We start from the raw sequence: 15324 nt of genomic DNA, 5'->3' as shown, positions 1-15324 counted from the left end.
TGCTTTTAGCCTCCAGGCTGTAAGCATGTTATTCCCTCTGCCTGGAATCCTCTTCTCTCTCCATCAACCCCAGCTCTCACCTCACCACTGGGCATCACCTCTGTTCTTTGAAGTCAAAGCTTAGAAGCCCCTTCCTCCAGGAACTTCCCTTGATCAGCAGGTTAGGGGGCCCCCTCAGAGCTCCCCCAGCCCCTGGCATTCCCCCATTCAAGCATGCATCACACTGTAATAAAACTGCTGGATTTCTCATCTCCCACCCCAGACTCTGAGTCTGGGAGAAACAAGGATGGTGTGTTTGTCTTGCTCACCACTGAATTTCCTGCACGGGGCAGAAACCTAACACATGGCAGGTTCTTAATAAATGTTTGCCACCAAAAAAGAAAAAGAATGAACAAATAATCCGTGGACGAAAGGATGGCTGTGGCCGTTTCCATGACAAAAACTGCTCAGCCCAGCCAGAGAACAGATGCGCGGTCTGACCTGCAGAGGGCAGTAGACTGCTTTTGAATCTCTGGGTCCGATTCCTGGGAGCCGGTTCTGCTGTCAGTCAGAGAGACGTCGGATGCTCAGTGGTCATTTCGCCGCTCTGAAGATTAAGTAGGAGTTGTTTGCCTCCAGCCAATGTATAAAAACTGAGTGTTTCCCCCGCACTCCTCACAACAGGTACCACGTCCCCCGTCTTGCTATGAAAACTGCCGTAACTGTAGCAGCTAGTGGCTGGTTTTCTGTTCCCAGGTTGGGATGTGAGAGGGGGAAAGAGAGGGAGACAGAAGGAAGGGAGAGAGAGAGATAAGTTTCTCTAAAACTGATCGTCCTGGAGAAGCACAGGGAAGTTTTCTGTAGGAATCCAAGCCGACTTTTTCCTCTGTCTTTCTCTCTCTCTCCCGACCTGTCTCTTTCTCTCCCTCTCTCCATCCTTTTATTCCGGGGAAGAACAAAATCTAACACTGGACAAGCATCTAAAACCAGGATCAGGGGGGAGACTTTTTTTCTTTCCTGATAGCAGCAGCCACAGCAGCAGCCACAGCCTCAGGACCCTGCTGGAGCCCCCGCTCCGATCAGCCAGCTGTCTGTGAGCGATGAATGCTTCGTGCTGTCTGCACTCGGCTCAACCAATGCTGCCTAACAGCTCAGAGCAAGTCGCTGCCCCTTCCTTCAGCAACCAGAGCAGCAGCCGCTTCTGTGAGCAGGTCTTCATCAAGCCCGAGGTCTTCCTGGCCCTGGGCATCATCAGCCTGCTGGAAAACATCCTGGTCATCCTGGCCGTGGTCAGGAACGGCAACCTGCACTCCCCCATGTACTTCTTCCTCTGCAGCCTGGCCGTGGCCGACATGCTGGTGAGCGTGTCCAATGCCCTGGAGACCGTCATGATCGCCGTGGTCAACAGCGACTACCTGACGTTGGAGGACCAGTTCATCCAGCACATGGACAACGTCTTTGACTCCATGACCTGCATCTCCCTGGTGGCCTCCATCTGCAACCTCCTGGCCATTGCAGTCGACAGGTACGTCACCATCTTCTACGCGCTCCGCTACCACAGCATCATGACCGTGAGGAAGGCACTGGCCCTGATCGCGGCCATCTGGCTGGGCTGCGGCATCTGCGGTGTGGTGTTCATCGTCTACTCCGAGAGCAAGATGGTCATCGTGTGCCTGGTCACCATGTTCCTTGCCATGCTGCTGCTCATGGGCACCCTCTACGTGCACATGTTCCTCTTCGCCCGGCTGCACGTCAAGCGCATCGCCGCGCTGCCGCCCGCTGACGGAGCGGCCCCGCAGCAGCACTCCTGCATGAAGGGGGCGGTCACCATCACCATCCTGCTGGGGGTCTTCGTCTTCTGCTGGGCCCCCTTCTTCCTCCACCTCGTCCTCATAATAACCTGCCCCACCAACCCCTACTGCGTCTGCTACACTGCCCACTTCAATACCTACCTGGTCCTCATCATGTGTAACTCCGTCATCGACCCGCTCATCTACGCCTTCCGGAGCCTGGAGCTGCGCAACACCTTCAAGGAGATCCTCTGCAGCTGCAACGGCATGAACTTGGGATAAGACGTGGGGCCGTAGCAAGGGTTCTCAGTCTGGTCACTTTCCACCCTCCAGCTGGCCCAGGTGTTTAGCAACAAGGCAGATTACTACTTATAAGACAAACAAAAGAGTGTTACAGTCATGATCCTAGGTGTCTTTTTGTTTTTAAGCTTGCAGAGAGCCTTTGGTTGAAAGGGAAAAACAGTATCTAACAGGCTCTGTTGAAAGGATGCCTACGTGGGTAAGTCACAAGCTCTGATTTCTCAAATAGTCCCTTGGGGGAATCCATGGAGGCTGCTCTGAGTGCTGTCTGCATTCATTTCCATGCACCCAGGGTCTTGGACCCCTGCCTGAGCCCTGCTTCCTACCCACTCCTTCATGCTTCAAGTCAGACAGACTCAAGGATTTGCCATAACAGTAAGGGTAGCTGGAATCTCCCCCAAGCAAACCTGTTACAGCTACTAACACCTAGCTTGAATGGCTTTACTCTCATTTCATAAGAGACTAGACTCCTAGTCTATCACCCTATTTATGGTAAAAACAACCTCCTAAAAACAATGACCTCTTCGTGGAAGAAGTAATGCTATGCTGTTTGCCCCCCTTCTTGACTCCATCGCCAGCCCCCCTCCGAAAGAAATAGCATGGGAATGGAACCCACTTCTATTTTTGTTATTACTATTGTGTTATTCCATTTTGTACTATTACGGTTGTTTCTGTTGTTGTTGGGTTTGTTTGCATTCAACACAGGGCATCTTTCAAAACTCTAATGAAAGAGAGATAAAGTGCTTTGGAAAATCAGAACATACCCATGTACAAAGTATTTTGATGCCTTGCTATTTTAAGGTATATATTTCCCTATTTTAAAAAGGCAAATTTTTCCTATGGTTTCTTTTCTGTCTTTAAAATAAGAGAGGGAATTGTGGGTGGGAGGGCATATGTCTCAAGAAATTGCTGGACTGGAGTTTCAGGGAGTTAAACTCTGAGCTGCCTGTGATTTTCTTGAAAGCTGTTTTGCTCATAAGAACTGTGTCTCTGTCATGGGTTTTCTATGTGATGTGATGATGTATGACGGAGGATGGTTTCTGGTTCACCATTCCTTTCGTTTGACATGGTGTTAAAGTTGGGTGACCCTGTTGTCAAGGTCTATACTGAATCAAGTAGAGATTCGCTCCTGTGAACACAGGGTGAGCCTTGCTGATGAGCTCTGTCCACAGGTGTGTGCTGCGAGCATCTGTCAGACCCCCCTCCTCCCCAGAGGACTTCAGACTGTACTTTCTGGTTGTCCCCACGTTCCCCTCTCCCACGAATTCTTACATTATGCTGTCTTTGGTATACAACTGTGTATTTTTCTTGTGCTGTAATATACTGAGGCTTTCTGTACTTGATCTGTGCTAATGTGAACAATAGGATTTGTTTCTTGCTTTGGTTGTGATGTTTGGAAATAATTAAAAAAAGGCTTTTGTGGCTGATAAACATGTGTCACATTGAACCACACCACCCGGAAGCATCCCGCTGGCTTCTGCCCGTGGCCATCTACTGCAATTCCGTGACTATTTTATCAATGGCATAAACATCCCCATTGACAGCGCTGCTGGCCTTTTCTAGGGCAATGCTTTTTAGCCAAACTACAAAACTTTCCCATTTAGTTTCCAAAAATATCAGGCTGAAATTCCTGGGCCACTGTCACTCTGCATTATTTTAATCGAGACACCAAATAATAGGTCTTGTCCACTGCCTCCTGGAAAATTGATGTGGAAAATGGGGAACCGAATTCTTTGAAAATAGTATTGACAGCTCTAGGGATTATGATGTCCTTTTTCTATGCAAACAAGATAAAAATAACATACTTTGCCCTCTTTTATATTAGCTTTCACATTATTTCATTTATACTGTCAACAAGTCTCTGACATAGATGAGTCACTTTACAGATGAAGAACCTCTGTCCCAAACATGACTGCCCAAGAATGCCCAGCTACTTCGGGGTCTCTGTATATTTTGTGCCATGAGGCTGATGTCTTTTTGCACCAACACAATGCTGCCAACAGTTTTCCACAATCAAAACGGATCCAGCTGCCCTTTCTATGTACACTTTAGCCCAGAGCAGTGTTTCTGAACAGAAACATCTGCTGGAATCACCCAAGATCTTGCTCAAGCCCTAAAGCTAATTCAACAGATTGGGAGTGAAGCCAAAGGTTCTGAGTTTCTTTTTTTTTAATCCTTTATTTTCTAATTTATTTTTAATTCGAGTATAATTGTTATACAATGTTGTGTTAGTTTCTGCTGTACAATGATGTGAACGCCTATACGTATACATACATCCTCTCTCTTGAGCTTCCCTCTCACCCCTCCCCCCAGCATCCCACCCCTCTAGGTCATCACAGAGCATCAAGCCGAGCACCCTGTGCTATACAGCAGCTTCTCAAAAGCTATTTGACACTTGGTAGTGAGAAGGAAATGGCTACCCGCTCCAGTGTTTGCCTGGAGAATCCCAGGGACAGGGGAGCCTGGTGGGCTGCTGTCTACGGGGTCTCACAGAGTCAGACATGACTGAAGTGACTTAGCAGCAGCAGTGTGTATATGTGTCAATGTTACTCTCTCAGATGCTGAATTTCTGACTCTGACAAGCTCCCACAGGGTATGGCTGCCGGTCTGGGGACCACCTTTTAAAAAGCAGGGACACAGAGCACTTTCGCATGAGCACACTGCTCAGTCAGATATACACATCACATGGAGTGCTGACCCCATGGCAGGAACTGTGCTAAGTTCCTTACGGGCACTTGATTCTTTGATCTCTGCATAACCCCTTGAGGCAAACATGAGGCTCATTCTTATTTTACAGAGGAGCATCTGATACTCAGGGAAGTAAAGACATCTACAGAAACTCAGCTACAAGTGGAGAAGTGGAGATTCAAACTCAGGGTGTCCACCACACCCCCAAGTCCAGCCCAGACACCCTAGTGCCTCTCCTGGAAACAGCAGTGTTGAACGATGGCCTAATGACCCCAGAGGCTGCTGCTGCTAAGTCATTTCAGTCGTGTCCGACTCTGTGCGACCCCATAGATGGCAGCCCACCAGGCTCCCCCGTCCCTGGGATTCTCCAGGCAAGAACACTGGAGTGGGTTGCCATTTCCCTCTCCAATGCATGAAAGTGAAAAGCAGAGACATGTGCTACCATAGAGAGAGGCTTTAAGGACTATTTTTACAAACGCAAGTCCAAACATTCATAACAGAGCCTCCATTGAGCTGTCATAAAAACCAAGAAGACAGGTCATCATTTTACTTGCTATACTCTTCCAAAGTCTGGGTACCCGTGGGAGTGCATCCATTTCTGGGGTGAATGACCCTGGATGTCAGGCTGTCACTCTCTCCTCCGCAACCACTTCCCCAGATTTCGTACAGGAACCCACTGTGCATTTTAAGCAGCGGGACAGTCAGGTTCAAAATACACTTAATGTTTGGAAATAAAAGCAGATTCTATCTTCATTCATCTGTTGTGTTCAGTTTCACCCCCTATCGCCAAGGCAGAGTCACCAGGGGTTTACTCCCAACACCCCTAGAAATCATCATCTCCTGTGGTCCTTATTTAAGTTGAACTTTTGAGCTTAATCGTGATGCCTTTTTATAGGACTGGGGGCTACAACACACCCAAGCCTCCGTGGATGAAAACATTTACCCACCCTCACCTCCACTAAAATCCATTCTCCACACAGCAGCCAGTGTAGTCTTGTAAAGATCCAATCAGATAATATCACACTTCTGCTCAAAACTCTTCAGCGGCCTTGAATAAAATTCCACTTCCCTATCCTGCCCTACAAGGAGATCAGATCAGTCAATCCTAAAGGAAATCAACCCTGAATATTCTTTAGAAGGACTAGTACTGAAGCTGAAGCTCCAGTACTTTGGCCACTTCATGTGAAGAGCTGACTCACTGGAAAAGATTCTGATGAGAAAGGTTGAGGGCAAGAGGAAAAGAGGGTGACAGAGGATGAGATGGCTGGAAGACCTCATCAACTCAATGAACATGAGTTTAAGCAAACTCCCAAGATAGTGAAGGTCAGGGAAGCCTGGTGTGCTGCAGTCCTTGGGGTTGCAAAGAGTCAGACGCCACTGAACAAAAACCAAGCCCTAAAAAGTCCTAACAACTGATTCCCTCCAGTAAGCCCCCAACCCTCCCCCCAGCCCCGGCCCATACTCACCCCTCAGCTGGACTCAAACTCACTGTATTCATTCCAGCTTCAGGAACTTTGTACCTGTTGTTTTCTGACAAAATGCAGAATACCAGCAAACCCTTTAAATGAAGAACTCAACCTTTCTCACATAAAAACACTTATTTGAGAGCCAAATTCAATAAATAACAATAATAGTAAAACTCATTACCTGGTATAATTATGTGCCAGACATTGGACTAAACACTTAGATATAGTAACTCACTGAATTCTCATGAAAACCCTATGAGATAATAAGCACACTTAAATGGAATCTTATTAACAGGATCATGGAAGAGGTTAATCATCCAGACCCGGGCTGCTCAGAATTTGGGGAGCAGAACTAGGACTCAGCCAGCCAGGCCCCTCAGTTCACATGTTGCCCACGGACCCACTGTGCAATGCAGCACATGGCCTGTGGCTATGCTCTCCAGGCTTGGATGGGCTTCAGCAGCTCTCAGCCCCAGTAGAGAACTCTGTGTACTTTCTACCAGAAGTATTAATAATGAATACACAGAAAAATCCTTACACATTCTCCTTTTTGCCAGGTTTTCATCAGGCAACACAGAAAGCCTGTCTACCGCCAGAGGCGGCAGTTGAATGGAAGTGGGAAGCAGCTAAGGAGGTGAGTTGCTCAAGCCAAAGAAACACATTTTCCATGAAATACCTGAATAACTGGCTCATTTCCCTGAATGTTATAGAGCACTTGTCTCACCTTAATGATAGATACTGAGAAACAAAGAAGAAAGAAAGATTCTTTCCGCATTTCTAATTACAGGAGGGAAAGAGTCCTGCCCTGTGTTTGTTCCGTTCATGCCATTACACTGCTGGATTCTAAGAGGCTCACACCTTCCAACTTGTCATCAGCGGGCTCGCAAGAGCAAGATCACTGATGGTCCTTTAGGGTGGTGAATGCCACAAGAAGTGCTTTGAAGGACTCTGTTTATCAGGAAAGAAAATGGTTTGCCCCTCTCTGAAAACACTGGGGGTGTCAATAGAGGAAACTCTGAGCTGAAATTCAGGAGAGCCTGGGACTTGGCATGGCTCTAGGCTGGTGTGGGCATGAACAACTCTCTCACTGAAGTCTCTAGACTTCAGTCACGCAGCCTGCAGTTGGCAGAGCTGGATGTGACGGGAGGTTTTAAGCCTTTGCCCTTGCCATGGTGGTCCCAGGTGACTGCTGCCTCGGGACTGTGGATCAGGTGACATGGACCCCATCAACACCAGCCACCAGGGAGGTGCCTGGCTCATGAATCCTTCATGTCTTGGGCACAGTAGCCACGTCTCTGACCCAAGGCAGCCCCGGGAGACTCTCAGTCCTTGAACTACTGAGAAAGAGCAGTACTCCTTCCCGTGGACCACTGGGTACCAAGTTACCCCGGGTGGCAGGAGTGGTATCTGAGGATGAAGCCAACATCAGAGAAAGCAGGAGTCAGACTAAGGAGACAGAATGCCTGCTGTTCTCGTTTGAGTGCCTGCCTCCAGCTATGCCTGAAACTAGTCCTACGCCTGGACTTTCTCTTACCGAGCTACTGTCATTTGTGAGCAATATCATTCTGACGAATACAGAGGCCCATGGGAGTGGGGGCAAAGCAAGACGGGGAGGCAGGTGGTGGAAGGGGAGGAAAGAGGGGAAGAGACTGAGAAGAGCGAAGGGCTCCAAGCTCAGGGAGTCACGCTTTCCCAGGATCTGGTTCACATATTGGGTTTACATGTAAGATGTGATGTGCAAAAGAACTAGCTAGAAGTGAAAACAAAAACCACTAGAGGAGGTGATTCAAGGGAACTTGTGATCTGCCCTTCTGTTCCACTGAGGATAAGGCAAGCAGAACGCCACAGAAACGCTTCTAATTAAGGTATAAAAAGGAAGTAGAAAACTAGACAACAACATCATTTCTAGTCTGGTGTGTCACTCATCCCTTTCTTTGTGACCCATTGATCTTTAGAGGAAGCTGAATTGAGCCCTTCTGATCTGATGCTGTGTAGAGCCTACAAGGATGCTAACACAATCTGGGTTTTCTGGGCAGCCTCGTTCCACAGGAAAGACATGCCTTTGTCAAGGGATGGTGGGCAGCTAGAGCTCCAGCACCTAGATCTCTGACTAGCAGGCAGAGAGCTGAGTGTCTGCAGAAGGAACAGGAAGGTCTGGATGCCTAGTGGGGACAAAATTGAACGTGCATGTGGTCATGGTGCTTGGAGCAACGGGTTTCCCTTGAAGGAGGACAGCAAAATGCTGAATTCCCCCTCAAGGTTGGCCCAGGACATGAAGTCGTAATGCCCGTAGGGATTCGTCCATTTATGCATGCTCCTGCTCCCCCCTGCCTCTTCCCATTACCCTTCTGAACTGGGGGTGCATGGGGAGGCAGGCTCCATCCTATCTCCCTCCAAGCCTACTCCATGCCTGCTCTGAAGCTGGAGCTCAGAAAACATCTGAGGAGCAAATGAACACATGGAAGCAACTTGTGACCACATCTTTCATTCATTCACACAGACTAACATCGTGGCATAGAGCTCATGGCCATGAACTTTAGAGGCAGATGAGATGTGAGCTGGATCCAGGGCCCTGTCTCTCCCTGCCTCTCACCCACACATGCATTTCTGCTTCCTTGCCAGAAAAAAAAGAGAATAATGTTAGTACCTCCATCCAGTGTTGTTGAGAAGTTTCAATGAAATAATACATCAATGACTAATTAGCACTGTCCCTGGGGTCCCTTGATGTTATTCCTACTGATATTGTTATTATTAAAGGACATTAATGGGTCAATTTACTATATTCTGCTCTCACCCAAAAGAGGCTTCTCGAGTAGAAATGTGCACCCAAGATTCCCTGAAAGATCCCCAAATCTTGTGGAGATGCAGATTCTGAATCACTGGGCTGGGAGGGGGCCTGGGACTCTGCATTTCTATCAGGTGCCAAGTTGCTCCTGCTGCTGCGGGTCTGAGAGGCCACCCACAACTGAAACTAGAACAATTTCCACAGCTGAAAGTCACGGTTAAGGTGGCTTCTTGACAAAGCAAGCACATTTATCCCATCACATAAAGCCAAAGGAAAAGCCTCGGGAAGTCAAAAGGGGTCATAATAAGACAAAATCATCTTCAGTTTTCCTTCTTCAGAAATCATCTTCCATTTCCCTTCTCCTGGCCCAGGTGGCCAATCCACACAGCAGCCACTGCTCGAGATGAAATGAAGCAGGCAGGTGAGTTATCAGTTTTGAAGACTTGAGCATGAATCACCTGGCAGACAATCTACCCTCTGAGTCACCCACCACTGAGATGATTCCATCAACTCCAAGTCCCATTAGACAATTCTCAAATGGATGAAAACGGGCTGGGCAGCAAGCAAGGCATACTTTTGAAAGAGAAAGTTTAGTAAAGGGTTTCCCCCTCCAAGGGAACCCTTCCCATTTCTCCAAACACCATGACCACATGCAATTTCAATTTTGTCCCCACTACACATCCAGACCTTCCTGCTTCCTCTCCAGACACTCAGCTCTCTGCCTGCCAGTCAGAGATCTAGATGCTGGAGATTTAGCTGCCCACCATCCCTTGACAAAGGCACATCTTTCCTGCGGAACCAGGCTACCCAGGTTGTGTTAGGCTAGCATCCTTGTAGTCTCCACACAGCATCAGATCAGAAGTGCTTGATCTGACTTCCTCTAAAGATCAAAGGGTCACAAAGAAGGGAGTGAGTGACACACCACACTGGAAGTGCTTCTAGAACCAGCATCACTGGTTCCAGGTGAACTAGAAGCACTTAAGAGCAGCGGTCCTCAAATGTGGAGGCAGCTGCAAACTTAAAAATTCTGATATAGATTGTATTCTTCAAAGAATGTGATTTAATTGGCAGTAATTGCAGCTCAGTTACAGGGATTTTTTTAAAGCTCCAACATGATGTTTTGGGATTGGGATCAGAATGCCATCAATGCTGGTTGATCACCCCTCCGAGCCCATATTTCCCAATCTGTCGAATGGGAATGATGACTAGCTTCAGGAGAATGCTGAGTATCAAAGCCCCTGCTCAGTATATGGTGATCATTCCTATGCATTTCCCTGTCAGAATCAGACTCATCTTCTTTAACTGATAACTTACCTAAAATCCCAAGGGCATTTATGTGATAAGTGCAGGGTGATTTAGTAAACACCAGTTTCACAATTGCTTAATTCTTTTCAGAAGATGTTAGGCTTCAGGGCTTCCCTGGTGGCTCAGTGGGGTTTTTTTGTTTTTGTTTTTAATAAAAATCAGCTTGCCGATGCAGAAGACATGGGTTCCATCCCCGGTCTGGGAAGATCCCACATGCCTCTGAGCCACAAAGCCCGTGTGCTACAACTATTAATCCTGTGCTCTAGAGCCCAGGAACTGCAACTACTGAGCCCCGTCCCCTAGAGCTCATGCTCCGAAACAAGAGAATCCACCGCAATGAAGCCCACCCACCACAACTAGAGAAAAACCTGCATAGCAATGAAGACCCAGCACAGCCAAAAATAAATTTAAAAAATTAATTAAAAACAAAGAAGATGTTAGGCTTCAAATATCTCTCTCAGCACACAAAATGTGTACTCGCTTCAAAGTCTACGTTTTCTTCTTCACATCCGAGTCTTCTCTTTTGTCATTACAAGTACTTGATCGGGGTTTAATGTGGACCACGTACTGCATGCCAGGTGCAGGGGAGGTCATGTCCTCAGGAAGGCTAGCAGGCAGGTGAAGAGAATGCCCTGGACGAGCCAGGGCTGGATCACCTCTCAAAGTGAAAGGCATCGCAGGGAAAGGAACAGACAGCCCTGGGCAGGCTGATCTCTTCACTGTGTCTCCCTGACCCAAGCATCTAGCCATCCTGAGTCTTGGTTTTCTCATCTGTGTCACAGGAGTGGCTCTTGTTCTTATCAGCTCTGCCGAGTGGGTAAGAAAGTCTTCATCAAGTAGAGTTGAAATTGCTCTGGTTTCCCTCCCAAACTGAGATCACCTCCCAGCAGAGGAAGAGAGAAAGAAGCGATGATTCAGGGAAAAGACAAACAACCTGCTCCCTGCCTAAGGCTCAGCCAGAAACACTTGAACAGGTAAGAAATCTGCTCCAGCTCACTTAGGAACAAGAGGCAGCTTGTCACTCTCGTGTTTTTAAATTAAATTCTGATGACCTCGATGTATTCCAAGCAAGAGAAGAGTCAAGACTCTTTGAATTGCAGACAACAAAACCCCATCTCCAACTGGCTTATTTTAAAAAAAGAGAGAGAGGGAGGAATTTATTAACATTCGGACCCTTCCAGGGACTGAAGAAGTACCATCAAAAATCTCTGTCTCAGGAGATTAACTTCCTCTTCTTTGGCTTCTTCCTTGGACAATCATTTCTTCCCCCCACAGTGTGGACCCAGTCGCACTGGACTTCTATCAGACCACTGACTCCAGTAGAAAACCAGCTTCTCTGTCGCAATCCTCTCTCTACCCATGCCCCACCACCCAGAAGTGAAAAACTTCTGACCAGCTAAATTAAATCATATGCCCATCTCTAAGCCCATTACTATGGTGAGTGCACGTGCTCAGGCTTGGATAAAACTCCCACCTGGGAGCTGGGACGAGGCCATTAGCTGTGTGGATGGTGGGAGGTGAGGAAGAGGTCCTACACCAGATACTTGGGAGCTGTTTCCAAAATCAGGCACTGTCCACTCCCCATCCACCCTCCAGCCCTGTCCCCAGTACTTTTGTAGTCTTCATCTGCAGAATCCACTCATTCTTGCTGGCTTCCTGGATTCTTGTCCTTCTGTTAAGATATACTTGATAGGGACTTTCCTGGTGGTCCAGTGGTTGGGGCTCCAAGCTCCCCAAGCAGGGAGCCTGGGTTCCATCCCTGGCTCTTCTTCAGGATCCCACATGCCAAAAGTTCTCAGGCTGCAACTAAGGATCCTGCATGCCACAACTAAGACCTGGGGAGCCAAATAAATAAATATTATATATATATAATATATATATATATTATATATTATCTGATAATTTCCCGGTAACTCAACACATTTCTGGACTTATCCACCTACAATGCAAGAGACATAGGTTTCACCCCTAGGTCAAGAAGATCCCCTGGAGAAAGAAATGGCAACCCACTCCAGAATTCTTGCCTGGGAAATCCCATGGACAGAGGAGCCTGGTGGGCTACAGTTCATGGGATCACAAAAGAATCAGATATGACTTAGTGACTGAACAACAGTAACACATTTTCAGGTAACTCAGCACATTCATTCTAAGCTTCTGAAACATCCTTAAAAGACCTTATGTGAAAACACAAGTATACATGCTAGAAAAGAGACTTCATTTTAGGCCATGCTACAGTGCGCTTTCCTATTCCTTTGCTTCTAACTTTCGGGGCTTACATAAGCTAGTTTGCTAAACTGCTTGTCTCTCATCCCTAGTCTTGTCCTTGGTTTCACAATACCGTGCGGGGCCAGCTTCTAATTTTCTGGGCCATGGTCCTCAGAACTAACCAAGTAGATGTGTGTTATGAATCACACAGAAATAAACGCAGACAGCACCTTAACTCTTAAAACAGTAGCCTGAAGTAAATATCAGAGAATCATGGTCTACATATCACTTCCATTTTGAAACTTTCCTCCTCCATAATCAGATTATTATTATTAAAATAAATTATTCATGCAAATGTTCCAGCAGCATTATTCAGTATAGCCCCCAAGTGGAAAAATGCAAATGTCCATCAACTGATAAAGGAATAAGCAAAAATGTGACCCATCCATACAATGAAATATTAGCCATAAAAAGGGATGAGCTACATTTCTAACATGGACAACCTCAAAAATATTGCGGTGAAAAGAAGTGAAAGAAGCCAGACAAAACAGAGATTTTGCATTATTCCATTAATACAAAATATCTAGAAAAGGTAAATCCATAGAGACAGAAAGACCCATGGCTGCCTGGAATTGGGACTAGGAATGAGGATTAACCATAAAAGACACAAGAGATCTCACTGGGGGTGACAGATACGCCCTAACACTGGACTGTGGGGTTACTGGATGGGATATAAGAAATCAATATTTGGTCTTTGTCCCTGGTTCCTGGCACATGACCCCTAAAACCCTTGGAGTTCCTGGGGTGAAGAGTGGTCTTTGCATGTTAACAAATGGCTCATGGTGGGGGCCCTAGATGGTTTCAGGAAGGGGACTGGTGGCCAAAGAGATCTTGGAGTGATTAGAGAGTTGGTCTGACCTCCAGGGAGGAGAGAGGAGGTGAAGAGTGAGTTAATCACCAATGGCCAATGATTTACTCAATCACAACCATGTAATGGATCCTCCACAAAATCCTAAATGTCAGGGCTCAGGGAGCTTCCAGATTGGTGAACACACCAAGGTGCTGGGACAGTGATGTGCCCAGAGAGAGGGTGGGAGCTCAGCACCCCTCTCCCATACCTTGTCCCCCATGCCCACGGTGCTCCTGAGTTGATCCCTTTACCATAAACCAGTCACAGTATTTTCCTGATTTCTCTTAATCCTTCTGTTGAATCATCACACCTGGGGTGGGGGTGGTTTGCAGGAAGCCCCAGTGTATAGCTCCTCAGTCAGAAGTACAGGTGATAACCTGAGATTTGAGACTGGAATCCTACTTGAGGACCATCTGTGGGACTGAGCCCTGGCATCTGTGGATCTGTACAAATTCCTACAAACTAAATTGATTTGTTGGACTTCCTACTGGTGTCCAGTGAGTTTGAGAACTGGTTGGTGTGGAGAGAAAATTCACATATCTGGTGTCACAAGTGTTAAGAGTAAAAGCAGCTCATTGCACATCTCAGCAAAATAACTAAAAATCAGTGACCCGCTTAAAATGGGTGAATTTTATGGTATGTGAATTATATCTAGATAAAGTTGTTGAAGCTGGCTTCCCTGATGGCCCAAAGATAAAGAATCTGCTTGTCAATGCAGGAGACATGGGTTCAATCCCTGGGTGGGGAAGATCCCCTGGAGAAGGAAATGGCAACCCACTCCAGTGTTCCTGCTTGGGAAATCACATGAACAGAGGAGCCTACAGTCCATGGGGTCACAAAGAGTCAGATATGACTTGCTGACTAAACAATAACAACGAAGTTGTTGAAAAAGAGAAACTTGGAAAAGAATAGACGAGTAAATGAGATGTGATGCAGACTGTCTCAGGTGCACTGCTTGCTGACCCAGCTACCTGGATGAGCTGGAGTCCAGACCACCTCCTGAAGATACCTGAGCACCTGCGCTTCTATTGGTGTCAGGGAGGGAGGACCAGTCCCACTTACACCCACCTCCAAGGACGCTTTCAGTCGACAAGTTTTGCTTCAGGCAGCTTTTCAGGCACCTGACAAGAGGTAGAAACTGCAGATCCGAAGTGATAAAAGTACCATGTTTTTCAGATTTAGCATCTTTGCTCATAAAGGACTCACCCGCTCTGTTGGTTTGTACCCTCCTGGGGTCTGTTCCCTGCACAGCGTGTGCAGGACGTGACAGAGGAAGGTGCTGGGTGCTCAGAACAGCTATTGAATGGATCAAAACACAGAAGGCAGAACTTCCCTGGCTTAATGGCTAATGGCCCGTGTGACAGCTTCACAGGGTAGGACAGCCTGACCTTTTGTTTGGGTGGAGAAAGTATATAATTACCTTTCTTTCCCCAGACAGCAACAATCATGTCTTGTCCCATTTAATTTCATTAATTAATTTTTTTGGTGTACTGAACATTTGATCAGTATCCAGTCATAGAAATGTATAGTCAGTCTTTGGTCTTTTTCTTTTCAGAAATTTCGATTTATCTATTAAAGAGGTATGTCCATCTTATCAAAATCCACTCTTGAACATTTTTTATTTTGAGGAGCGGTAATTTTCTATTTTAAACAAATGCTAGTTTTCCCTTTTAAAATGGCTTAAACTTCCAAATCCTTAAAAGCTGATTTTTTGTTTATTACATGATTGAGATACCACAAGCAAGTGATTGAATAAATTGTGACATAACAATACTATGAAATACCCCATCACCATTAATAAGAAATGGGAGCGAACACAGAAAGAACTGCAATATAAATGAAAATAAATAAGTTGCAGAATAATCCACCTTCTCTGCTTTTTCCCAAGAAAAAGAT

General features: G+C 46.5%; 1 protein-coding gene across 1 annotated transcript; it reads left to right on the top strand.

Annotated features, from left to right (window-relative positions):
• Positions 1-1079: 1079 nt before the first annotated feature.
• Positions 1080-3494, top strand: MC3R (melanocortin 3 receptor). The gene has a single exon (XM_069546849.1). The coding sequence runs from the start codon at positions 1080-1082 to the stop codon at positions 2049-2051; it is 972 nt and encodes a 323-aa protein (XP_069402950.1). The 3' UTR covers positions 2052-3494.
• Positions 3495-15324: the final 11830 nt, after the last annotated feature.

The sequence above is a fragment of the Ovis canadensis genome, chromosome 13 (assembly GCF_042477335.2).
Source record: "Ovis canadensis isolate MfBH-ARS-UI-01 breed Bighorn chromosome 13, ARS-UI_OviCan_v2, whole genome shotgun sequence".
In the NCBI taxonomy this organism is placed as follows: Eukaryota; Metazoa; Chordata; class Mammalia; order Artiodactyla; family Bovidae; genus Ovis; species Ovis canadensis.
Note: the sequence above shows the minus strand (reverse complement) of the source record. Positions and strands in the feature narration are given on the sequence as shown.